This window comes from Pleurodeles waltl, chromosome 7 (genome assembly GCF_031143425.1).
Source record: "Pleurodeles waltl isolate 20211129_DDA chromosome 7, aPleWal1.hap1.20221129, whole genome shotgun sequence".
In the NCBI taxonomy this organism is placed as follows: domain Eukaryota; kingdom Metazoa; phylum Chordata; class Amphibia; order Caudata; family Salamandridae; genus Pleurodeles; species Pleurodeles waltl.
Genome location: NC_090446.1, coordinates 1,131,099,156 through 1,131,111,960, shown reverse-complemented (window position 1 = coordinate 1,131,111,960; position 12,805 = coordinate 1,131,099,156). Strand labels below are relative to the sequence as shown.

Genomic DNA, 12,805 nt, shown 5'->3' with positions numbered 1-12,805 from the left:
TGGGCTTTAAGATTTGCTTTAATTTTCTCTAAAGTCCCTGTTCCTCTGTATCAGGATTTTTTCGAGTTAGTTTGGATCTTTTTCGGTCCCGAAAAAGTAGTCAGTTGTTTCGGCTCTGAAACAGAGTGTCAAATTTTCGACTCCAAGGAATGAGGTCATTTAATGGAGTCTGAAGTGGAAGCTTTAACCGATTTACTGGACTCAGAGGGGGACAGAGGAGTGGCCTTTTTTGGCGCCGATCCCTAAGGTCGGTCGCCAACAGTCTTTTTTCGGGCCGAACCATGGCCTTCCGGCAGTGGTGTACCCAAGGCCTTAGGATGTTTTTTATGTAGGGGTGTAGGGGCAGACGTACTCACATGGTGGCCAGCTGTGATGGGTCTATCGTCTTCCGATTCTTGTTCGGAGTCAGTGTCTCGGATGAAGACTGCCATCTGTGTCTGCTCTTCCTCCAGTAGAGATGTTCGGTGCTTTTCGACGCCATTTCCAGTCTTCAGGCCCTGCGATCTCTCAAGGTCTTCTTTGATCGAAATGATCGACAGGCCTCGCAATCTTCCTCCCGATGGTCTGGAGAAAGGCTCAAATTACAAACCAGGTGTTGGTCTGTATAGGGGTACTTCGCGTGGCACAGAGGTCAGAATCGAAATGGAGTCTGATCCATCAGGCTTTCCACGCGGTAGGCCCAAACAGGCCCGAGTTGGGTGCGCGCGCCCCGAAGGGCAAAAGTGAAGGTTCCAACGGTACTACCGGTTTGATGCTAGATGGGAAACGCGATCTAAGCAATACTGATGAATAAGTAGCTTTTCTAAGGTTTTCCGATTCGAAATCTCGGAGCGAGAGGAAACACATTCGAACCCGAAAGGGGAAAGAAAACAATGTAACAATGGAGTTGATGCCCATGCGCACTGTAACCGAGAAGAGGTGTCACTCGATCCCGTGACTCCGAAAAGATTTCTTCGAAGAAAAACAACTTGTAACACTCCGAGCCCAACACTAGATGTCAGAAGAGCTATGCATAGCATGTATATCTGCAGCTACACATGCCATCAAAAATATATATGCTTCAAGCCCAAGAACTTTGTAATTAGGTAAGAAGACTTTTAATCATAAATACGTTGCAGGTTCAGAAAGCAATACTTAGTGCAGTTTTCTTTTAATGTTTTCCCATGGAGGAAAACAATGTTTAACAAACACAGGGTTAACAATGACTTACAAAGCCAATCTCAGGGAGTTAAGGTAAGTACGGGCACTGATCAGAACCACACCAACAGGTCACTCCGGTCAGCACTGGTGCAGCCAGGTGCAGAGGTGCCGTAAGGCGTCAGGTTACCAATGGTTTCCTAAGGGAGCTTGGCCCTCGTGAAGACAGGCTGTAGACTCTGGCTAGGAAGCCAGTCAGGGACAACAAGCAGGTAGGTACCAGATCCCCATTTGGTCCTCCTGTGCCCAGGGGCAAAGGATGCAGTGGTGTCTTTAGGTATCGGGTTTTCATGTCCGGGAACACTCGCAGTCAGGAGGGTCCTGTGTGTTAAGGCTGCAGGTGTCATCGGGGAGTCCGCCAGGGGAGGACCAAGGGAGGACTCAATCTCTTAGGAGCTGGGGACGTCGTTGGCATCAGTCACCCACCTCAGCAGGGGTCACGGGTGTAGGGGTTGCTGGAAATGTCAGATTTTCTCTCTGCACAAGACTGTGGGAGGGGGGGGCCTCTGTGCAGAGGCTGCCGGCATCTCAGGAGAGTCAAAGATGGTGAGACCACACTGGACTCTGTCTCTGGGCAGCTGGGGACCCACATGGGCACCGTTTGTTGGCTTCACCTCAGGTCATGGGCGTCAGGTGCAATGGTCACTTCTAGTGTCGGGTTTCCGGGGTCCAGCAGCTGCATAGTCTTTTCTTTGGAGTTTCTTCTTGCAGGGCATGTCCGTTGCCCACTGAAGACCTGAGTCTTTATTGAAGGCTGGAAAAGTTGGCTTTTGTGCATGATCCTTCATGGTCACCAGGAAGGCCTGTGGAGCTGGTTACAGAACAGATGCTTCTTCTTTTCCTCTTCTGCGGGTGCAACTCTTCTTGGTCCGAGTCTTCTTAGGTTGTCGAAATCTGAGTGATAGGGTTCAGGGGTGCCACACAGATGCTCAATTTAGGGGTGTTACAGGGAGTGCCAGGTGGTAGCCAATGGGCTGACCACCTTTAGGGTGACTACACCCTTCTTATGACCACTTCCACTGGAAAGTTGGCATAACCCTAACCCTAGTGGCCTAATTCCTTCCAAATCAGATTGAGGAATTTAAGAAGTAGTGTCCACTTCAGCCTGTCCACCTCAGGGGTGAAACTGGCATGAAGTGGACACACCACTTAATTCAACCTATTTTCCCCCTTGTGCTGCTGCCAAAAGGGGTCAGGACTGGGGGGTCGGTCATCTCCACCATCTGCAGAGACCTGGGTCTCATTACAAAGGTGTCTGGGCCTTTGAAGCTCCCGCCCTGGAATGTCCATCCTGCTTAGGGGAGGTGATAACACCCCTGCCCACTGCATGCTTTTGTCCCTGGCCCTCAAGAGCGCTGGTTCTCACCTTGGGTGGGAACGCCTCTGTGGTGGCTGAACTGGTCACGACCAGTCAGTCAACGCACTAGTAGCTGGTAGGTTTTCAGGAGGTACCTCTAATTTGCTCTCTGGGTGCAGTCACTAATAAATACCTCACGGGCATCAGTGAGGGTTTATTCATCCGAGATGTTTGATGCCAAACAGCCTTATATTCAGAGAAGCCATCGTGTAGCTGGGAAACTGGTAGTGACCAGTGTCCAGCACATGCATTTAAAATGGCTTCCCTGGTCACTTACTATGTCTGAGAATCCACAGAGACATAGCAGGGGCATATCTGCTTGTGCAGATATGCCTTGTAGTGACCAGTGTACAGCACATGCATTTAAAATGGCTTCCCTGGTCACTTACTATGTCTGAGAATCCACAGAGACATAGCAGGGGCATATCTGCTTGTGCAGATATGCCTTGTAGTGACCAGTGTCCAGCACATGCATTTAAAATGGCTTCCCTGGTCACTTACTATGTCTGAGAATCCACAAAGACATAGCAGGGGCATATCTGCTTGTTCAAGAAAATGCACCCTGCCTTATGGCTGTAAGGCCTGCTAGAGAGGTGACATACATAGATTGCATGCAGTGCTTAGGGGACATGGCACAGAGACTGTGTGCCATGTTGTGTTGCAATTTTGGGAGCACCTTGTCACGCAGCCTCCAATGGCAGTCTGCATAAGGTTGGTGCTGGGTCCCTCAGAGTGGCACAAAATGTGCTGCAGCTCTGAGGGGCCCTCTTCAGAACCCATGCCTTAGGTACCAGAGGTATCATTTACTAGGGACTTATAGGTAGCTGAAGGGCCTGGTGACTTGGGGATCAAGTGACCAGGTGTCTTACTTTGAGGAAGGGACACTGGCACTTGGGGCCTGTTTAGCAGAAACCCAGTGCACTTCAGTCAAAGATGCATCTAAAAACCAGACAGAAAGTGTGAGGAGGGGTACTGCAACCAGAATCCAGCTCCACCTGGATTCTGGTTGCAGTACCCCTGGTCTGCTCTCCTAGAATGCAGACTGCCTGCTCTTTTTACCCACCATCCGAAGATACAAAGCCCACTCCTCTCTCCCTTGGTACAAGTGCAGGATGCCTGCTTCTCTTCCTAATAGATGGAGTACAAGATTCCTGATTCTCCTTCTATTGGTCAAATGCAAACTACTTACTCGTCTATTACACTGTTTAAGGACAGACTGACTGCTCCTCTCTTCTACAAGCTGTGTGTAGGCTGTTGATTAACTATCATGCAGGCTTCCTACTCTTCTACTCCTAGGGTGCCTGCATGCCTTCTACTCCTTTCCACAATGCAGATTATAAATTGGCTGCCACTATCTCCTACTGATAGGATGCAGGCCTTCTGCCCAACGACCAAGTGCATGTCTTTTGCTATTCTACTAAGAGAAAGACTATAAGAAAAAGTTACTTACTTTCAGTAGAGCCTTATCTGGTATAGACCCCACTAGCCGCAGATTCCTTACCTTAGAATAATCCCCAGACATCAGACTGGATCCAAACGTTTTTGAGCAGTACCACTGTGCACCAGTAGGGGACGTCATTCAGCTCTGCATCGACAACACCGGAGGTGCTACACAAGCGAGTTGACGTCAGTTACTTTTGCAAATTTCCACGCCAGGGCATGGAGCCTTGGTGAGAACTGACTAGTATGAAAAAATAAGGCCCTGAGAAGTGTGTCCCTTACACTGCAATAGGCCAGCAGAGCAGGAGGATGGAATGGTCAATAAGGAATATGCAGCTACTCAGAGTCTCTACCATGTAATGCACTACAGAAGCTTGTTCATCTGATAGAGACTTCTAGCCTCAGACTCCTTACCTTGGAATAGCTACCTAAGAAATGCCTCACTGAAGGTAGGTCTGCGAAGCCAATTTTAAATCAGAACGTCCTGCAAGAACAAACAGGCAAAGTGTCCATCGCGACAGATCCGACTGTCCAGAAAGTACTGTTTGATAAACATGTGCAAAGATGCCCACATTGCTTCCTGATAGATATCCATGATTAGGCTCTGCGGGCTAATGCAGTGGTTGCAGCTTTAGCTCTGGTGGAATGAGCATGCAAACTTTCAGGGAGTTGCTTTTTGGCCAAGGTGTAGCAGATCCTAATGCAGAGCACTAGGTATATTGAGATGGTCTGTTTCTGCACAGACTTCCCTTTCTTAGTTCCTATGTAGCCCACGAAGAGTTGATCATCCAACCAGGACTGTTCTGTGCGATCAAGGTAGAACGAGAATGCTCTTTTTGGGTCCAGACGGTGGAGTCTCTTTTCTTTGGACGATGGAGGTGGGGCAAAGATGATAGCAGGGTGATGTTCTGACCTACACAGAAGGGATTCATAAGCTTCTGAAGGAAGGAGACACGTGTTCAGAGTCCCAGATTATCTGGGTAGAAGGTGGTGTAAGGAGGGTGTGCCAAGGATACTTGTAATTCGCTGACCCTCCTGGCCGATGTTATGGCCACTAGAAAGGCAGTTTGATGGTCAACAGCCTAAGGGGGCAATTGTGTGGATGCTTAAAGGATTCACACATCGAACAGATGAGAACAAGATTTAGATCCTAATTGGGCATGATGAATGAGGGTTTGGGAGGGGGGGGGGTACGTGCGGCAAATCTTCAAGAAATCTAGCCACAACAAGTGACTTAAATAAAGAACAATTATACAGAAACCACAAAAATGCCGAAATGGAAGACAAACAGAAGAACCTTAGAAAGAGGGTCCATGCTGTGAGAATCGCACCATGTTACAAACATATCCCAAAAGCAGGCGTATACTGATTTGGTAAAGGGACACTTGGTTGACAGAATAATATCACTGTTTTCAGAAGCAAGGTCGAAAACTGCCAACTGTTGCTGCTCAAACTCCACGCATGAAGGTGGAGGGGCTGGAAATCCTCCCAAAGAGGCAGCCTAATCAGACAATCAATGGTCATACTTAACATCTTGGGATACCAGATTCTAAGTGCTAAATCTGAAGCCACAAGAATAACTTGGGTCCAGTTGCTCATGATCTTCTTGAGAACTTTGGGCAAGAGGTGGTATGGGCATAAATGTCTACAGGAGGCTGGAGCTCCACCTGAGACCAAAAGCGTCTCAGAGCGAGAGTTACCTTAGAAACTCCAGTGGCAAACAGATCTAACCAAGTCTCTCCCCACTGTTGAAAGAGTCCTTGCACCACCTCGAGGTGGAAATGTCATTCACGATAAGGTAGGCAGCTGCAGCCGAGTTTGTCTGCCCTGGATTTCAGAGAGCCCGAAAGGTGTTGAACCACCAGAGAAATGTCCTGGTCTTCTAGCTAGGTCCAGACCCAATTGTGTATCGACTGCCACCACTACAGATCTTATCAGTTCCCTATGAGATCGGAACCATGTCAGAGAGATTCCCCTGATGCCTTGCCCACTAGGTTTTCAGGTTCTTCTGCAGAGACGCCTATGCCAACAGGCATGAATAACAAGCAGGATGCAGGAAGCCATGAGGCCCTACAGCCTCGGGGTCAGTCTCAACAAAATCCAGGATAGAGAATGAAACATAGGTCTAATAGCCTGAATACCCTGGACTCACCACACTGGATGATAGCCCAATACTGCAGGGTCTAGAACAGCTCTGATAAAAGGGAGCGTCTGAGAGGGAGTCAGGTGAAACTTTGGCAGGTTGATAGTGAACCTCAGTGAGTGCAGAAGATTCGCCATAGTTTGGTGGTGGGAGGCGACTGGGTGGGGCGAGCCTGCCTTCAAAAGCCAATCATAGTAGAGGGAAAGACCTCTGCAGATGAGCTGCAACCACTGTCCTCTCTTTCGTAAACATCCGAGAGCGCAGGTAAGGCCAAAGGGGAGCATGGCAAACAAAGTGCTCCTGGCTATCGTTGAACAGCAGGTAACGTCTGTGGGCAGGCAGGGCAGGGATGTAGAAATAAGTGTTCTGCAAGTTCACAGCTGCCATCCAGTCTCCTGGGTTCAGAGCAGAGAGAACTTACACAAGCAGCTTGAATTTGCTCTTGAGAATGATAATGCACAAGTCTATGATAAGACGAAGACCTCTGTCCTTCTTGGGTACCAGAAAGTAGCAGAACAACAACCACAACCTAATTCTGATGGCACCCTCTCTATGGCTCCCTTGGCCAAAAGAGCCAGGACTTCCTGACGGAGCAAGGAGAGGTGGTCCTCCATCAGCTGGTTGTATGTGGGTAGCATGTGTAATAGGGTAGTCACAAGGGGGAGAGAGTAACCCCTTTGGAGGATCTGCAAAACCAAACTGTTCAATGTGATTGTCCGCCAGTGGTACAGGTGATGCCCTACCCTGTCCACCACTGGATGCCCATGATGGTCAGAGGGCAAACTCCGAAGGGGCTTTGGAGGCTGCAGCTACCAAGGGGGAGACCGGTGGTGGTGGACTGGCATGACCTCTGGCTACCTGTCCCACGAGGTCTGTTGGACCTGCATTGTCAGCCACAAAAAGGTTGGGAAACCTATTGGTTGTGGTAGCTGAGAGGGTATGTACTTGGCTGGAGACCCCATCTGTGTCCATGAAAGGGTCGGAAAGTGGACTAGGGGTGACAAGGGGCCATAGACATGCCCAAGGACTTGGCCATAACTCTGCTGTCATTAAAAAGCTCCAGCGCAGAGTCAGTTTTCTCTCCAGAAATCCGAGAGCCATCAAAGGGAATGTCCATAAAGAAGGCTTGAACATACCTTGAAAAGTCAGTGGTTCTCAGCCAGGTGTGGCGCCACAAGGCCACCAACAAAGAAATCGCTCTGCCCAGTGAGTCAGTTGTCTCCAGCCCACATCATTGGTGAACTTTGCTGCTTCTCTCAAGTCTGCAATGGCCTGGGAGAGCAGGGCCTGGGCCTCCTCAGAGACCATAGGCAGCACTTGAGCAACCGAATCCCAGATCATATATGAATATTGGCCTGAAAGACAGGCGGTGAACACAGACTGCAGTGCTAGGTTGGTGGAAGAGAACATTCTCTTGCCAAAGGTGTTCAGCCTTTTGGATTCCCAATCCGGTGAAGTAGTAGGGAACCTGATGGATTGATTCTGGAAGGGGATGTTTGGACCACTGAGCTGTCCACGGTGGGATGCCGGATAAGAATACTGGGGTCCCCAGGAGCGGGACGATGTTGGCAGGCACTTGTTCTATGCACAAGCCCCTGTGAAGAGCCTGGACCAGGCCCAGAGTAGGATGCCAGTAAGGGTTTCATTAAATGGGAGTGAGGATTAAGAAGGAGCAACTCCTGGCTGAAGCACCTCAGTCAAGACGTTCTTCTTGACTGCCACTGTTACCAGCTGAAAGTCCAATACCTCAGCCTCCCTATGCACAACTATAGCAAAAGAGGCTCCCTCCTCCATAGCCACCGTAGGAGGAGAGACCAGGCCAGTGTCAGGTGAGAAGACTGACTGGCCTCCGCCAGTTGCTCATAACAATTGTCCTAATTCTCATCTAGGGGATGCTAGTATCCATAAGGGTCCACAAACCCCTCCCATATGTCTCCCTCTCCAGACAGGTGAAACATAAAAAGGCACTGGCTCCGATTCAGAAAGCATGGTCCCGGGTCAGTGCCGGACAAAGCCCATCTGGCTCCCTGCCAGCGTGAAAATGAGGATGGTGCCCCCGTGGGCATCGGAACTGGAGCAGGAGCTGAGGAAGTTCTTGGTCCTGCCAGTGGTTCCGCTCCAGATCCAACACAGAATCTATGGGGGCTGTATGGCGCTGAGGGCAAACCCAGGGGTCTCACCCCAAGACCGGTTTACCAAAATATGAGGTGTATAGCCTCATAAAATTCCTTAAGCTGGGCAGGGGTTGCTGCAGCTCCTGGAAAGTTAGGGAAGCCTGGAGCGGACCTGGACTCCAGTCCCGGTGAAGAGTGAGGCAGAAGACTTTGATGGGTGCAACAAAGTCAAAGACAGCTAGAACTTCTTGTACTTGTGAGACTTGCCTGACGACTTTGGGTGTGACAGCTATGGGCGAGTGCAGGCAGGACAGAGATCTTGAGCATAGCACAGTCTTTGGGTGGCGAGGAGCTTGGCGGAGCACTTCCTCAGTGCCTTCAGATGTGTGGCACTGCGGTCCTAGCAGGTCTTGGAGTAGTGGTGTCTCTCCTAGTACCATAAGCACACTAAGTAGGAGTATGTCACAAACACCTGCCTGTGACAGGCACCAATTGGTTTGAAACCAACCGGTTTCTTACTGGACATCTTGTCACACCAGTAGAGAAAATCTCTCCCAAAAAATGTCAACAATAAGTTGAGAAAAATATCAGTTAAAAAAACGACTCAGGGTAGCTCGGACTAGATTAGCGGTATCTGGTGTGGAAAAGAAAGAACTGACATCAGTGGACCAGGATAGCACTTAATAGGTACTGCGCATGTCTCTTCTGGCGCTCATGATGCTGAGCTGAACGCTGCCACTCATACTGCTCAAAAACATCTGGATCCAGTCTGCCGCCTGGGGATCATTCTAAGATGAGGAATCTGCGGCTAGAAGCCTCTATTAGATGCTGCCAGTTCCCCTTTTCTGTAGGCTGAGAAGAGGTAGACTGCTCCTCTCTTCTGCCAGTTCAGTGCATGTTACCTCTTCCTCTCTCCTGCAGGCCCTATACTGGGTCTTTCACTCTGGAGCAGGTGGAGTGAAGTATGTCTGCTCCTTGCTAGATTGTATACCTCATGCCACACCCCCTCATAAGCTGAGAGCATGCTGCACATTCCCCTGTCACACAAACTAAGAGCAGGTTCCCTGCTCCTTTCTCATTCAGAACAGGTATAAGAGCTCCACTTCTTCATTTTGCACACAGTTTTCCCCCCGATTTTCCTGACCTCACTTACTTCACAAAAACCTGGCGCTTCTGCTGGTGATCATACAGCCCAAAGCCATGGCTGGTCCCGAAGGCCACAAGCTTCCATTCTGAGTGCAAAGCTAGTGCAGTTACTACAGCAGGTGGCTGGCACTGCACCATGGCGAATGGCTGGAAACCAGGGGGAAAGCGCACAGACTCCTCACGGATCTTCAGCTTCTCGTGACCTTTCCACCGATATCCTTCTTGGTCCTGCAGAAGGTCAACCACTGTATGCTCCACTACATGCTGGGACTCATCGTCATTCAGCTCCATCACCAGAACCTGGAGAAAGGAAAAATTATTATTTATGAAGGGCTTTCTCAAGGATCTCATAGAAAAGATATAGTGAGAGAAAGATACAGGGATTGTGATTGTGATATCCTGCAGTTGAACCTATCTAGGTAAAGAACTAGTATTTCAGACTATTCCATGTTAACATAAAAGAAGGTTTAATCATTTGGGCATATGATTACTGACAGCCAATATCCTGCAAAGAAAAAAGTCACAGATTGAGACGGGATTTGTGAAAGGATTCTGTATCTGTATAGGGTGCAAAGTTTGTAACTGGGTCAAGAACAAATGTAAACAGATAAGTAACATCTATTGCAAAAAAGGTTTTGACCTTAGTAACATGATAAAACAGATAATTTCATACATGCTCTTACTTGTTCCTTTGAGTTGATGTATGTAATATATTGGGAACACCGTCAGTTTTATGGAAATAAATATTCTTGATCTTCTTCAGGCTATTGCTAATGTGGATGCCAATTATTCAGAAGCTCTAGAAATCGGTGAGAAGCTTTAGTGCTGAGGGTTCAAAGCTTCCAATCCAGTATTAAGAGTGCAAATGTCAACAAGGTAGGGATAGAGAACTCCATTTGATAAGGAGGAGTGCTTACATGTATTCCTAAGACACAGATTGTTAGGTACACTTGCTGTTTGTTATACTTGTATACAATAAACTACGGTGACGGGATGTATCCATTAGGGCATGAACTTATAGTCGGACATATTTGTGATGAAGCATCCATACGGTAACAAATGTTGTGAAACTTTGAATTACTTACATTGTGTTTTTAAAAAATATTTTTGTTTTCCTTTCTGTATTCTTTTGCTTTGGAGATAGACAAATTCCATGTAGTTTTTTTTTGGAATGTTTTCTTTAAGTTTTAATAATAAACATACATGAAATTTAACACAGTAGCCGTGCAACATCGTACAAATGTAATATGCATCTACGTAAAACCGTATGCAACAGAGTAGTCGAAGTTATAATCTTTGGAGGTATACAAAGTCCAATATTTCAGAGGCTCTGAGTAAAGGAATGCTGTTGTGTTGGATGAGTTATAGCAACCCATTACGATGGGTCAAAGTTTTGTATCAGATGCTGCAAACAAGTACAATTGTCGATAATGCAAATCTATAATTTAAAATAAAGAAAATCTTGTTTCTTCAGGTGGAACGCAGAATTTCGCACACTATTACCATGCATACCTTGTGTCATTAAAGGTGGGTAAAAGCCCACAGGCAGTCCTGAGCGGGGAAGGGGAATAAGAAAAGGTTGGGAGTGGCGAGGGATTAGCGGGCTATGCTGCAGACGGTTGTTGCCAGTGTGTTCATGTGGAAATGTGCAGGAACTAACTGGGTGGGGCTGGTCGGGCGGGCGAGTAGTGAAAAAGAGATATGAAATATTGCCGGTGCTTCTGTGGTGTCAGAGCCTTGGGGTTCCTAGGTAGCCAACAGAAAATAGACAGGTAGGGGGCCGGCATATGTCCTTTGGTCTGGAAGCTGGGGGATGGAGTGAGTGGTATTAGTGGTATTATAATATGCTAAGCTTTTAAACCAGGCCTGGGCCGTGGGTGTGCATCCTCTGCCCCAGTGCATTGCAATTTCATGTTTTGCCAAGAGGCGGGCTATGGCTGTGAAGTGTCTAACACTTTTTGGAAGGTCCTGTGTGGAGCCTAGTATTGCCAGGAGAGGGTGAGGATTGGGGGAAGGGGCTCTCATCTGAGCTAGTTGGGAAAAATTTCACTCTAGTAAAGAATAAGGGGTTGACATGTCCATGTCATATGAATAAAATCTGTTCGAGCGCTGTGGCATTTGGATGGTTTTGTGTGGTTGAACTTATGTTGGTTGACAAAGGCCCGTCTCAGAAATTTAAAATGAATGAGTTTATGGCAATGATTAGGCAGCACCAGTCGAGTTTGTCTCCGGACAAGCATTCAATATCTTATCTGTCAGGGGTCAACCCAAGTCCTTTTCCCATTGGTCATTAAGTTGCTCATCATGTGTAGGAAGCAAGGCCATACTGGTATAATACAGTCTTGACACCAATCAGGTGCTCTCACAGACACCAATCACTAGAGTTAAGGGGAGGAATTCATCCAGTGCAAGTGGGTATGTCGGAACAAGTGCTCGCAATGAACCGTGTATACAATGCATTATGAAGTTGTCCATGAGGGTGGCAGAGGTGCAGCGGGGGTTAGTGGAGTGCATAATGGCGTGGCCATCTAGGAGGATGCCCTCAAGAGTTTAGAGGTCACATTGCACCAGAGTGCACCTCACTAGGGCTTCACAGATAACACGGAACCACGGGTTGTCGGCCACTGGTATTGATGGGGAGTATAGGATGAATCCTCTTAGTTTAGATTGGAGTTTCTGCCACACCCAGCACGTTGTGGAAAGAGGTCGTATGTCTTGGGGATATAGCGGGATCCTCATGTGGAAGATGGAAGAAAGAGGTGTTGATGCAACAAAGTCCTTCTCAGATTTGGTGTAGGAAGTCTAGCATCTGGGTGAAACCGGTGGTTGGCATACTGACACTGTGCTGCCAGATAGTATAGAACTGGGTGTGGTACCTGGAATCTGCCTTTCTTGTAGGGGAGTATTAGTGTGTCCCAGCCTACCCGAGGACATTTGCCAGCCCAGATAAGCTAGAGGAGCAGGCCGGGTAATGTATTGAAAAATATACTGGTTAGTGGAATAGGCATGTTTAGGAAAAGATAGAGAAACTGAGGTAAGACCACCATTTTTTATAATCTCTATTTGTCCAGCCATCGACAAGGGCAAGCAAATCATCGATCATCTGAGCTGTTAAAGTTTGGATGGCAGAGCCATAATTCATCCTTGCCACCTTTTCCTTATCCAAATAAGACAATACCTAAATATTTATCGGCGCACCATTGCAGTAGATATTCGCACAGAAAAGGTACAGTGGCGTCCATAGGAGGGACAATTTCAGATTAGAGACCAATTGATTGGAGGGCCAGAATGGCACCCAAATTGAATCACCTATTAAAGCACGGGAGCTAGGTTATCTTGAGGGTGGTGTATGAACAGCAATATAGCATCTGTGCAGAGTGAGACAAGGAGAGGGCCTGTGCTAAACTG

At 47.8% G+C, this 12,805-nt stretch overlaps 1 protein-coding gene across 3 annotated transcripts in view; it reads right to left on the bottom strand.

Annotated features, from left to right (window-relative positions):
* LLGL2 (LLGL scribble cell polarity complex component 2) overlaps nt 1–12,805 on the bottom strand; it is a 624,825-nt gene that overhangs the window by 363,049 nt on the left and 248,971 nt on the right. For all 3 annotated transcript variants that reach the window (XM_069200160.1, XM_069200158.1, XM_069200159.1), the window contains exon 15: nt 9,405–9,697. In XM_069200160.1, coding sequence (XP_069056261.1) covers nt 9,405–9,697 — 293 coding nt within the window. The remainder of the gene's footprint in view (nt 1–9,404; nt 9,698–12,805) is intronic.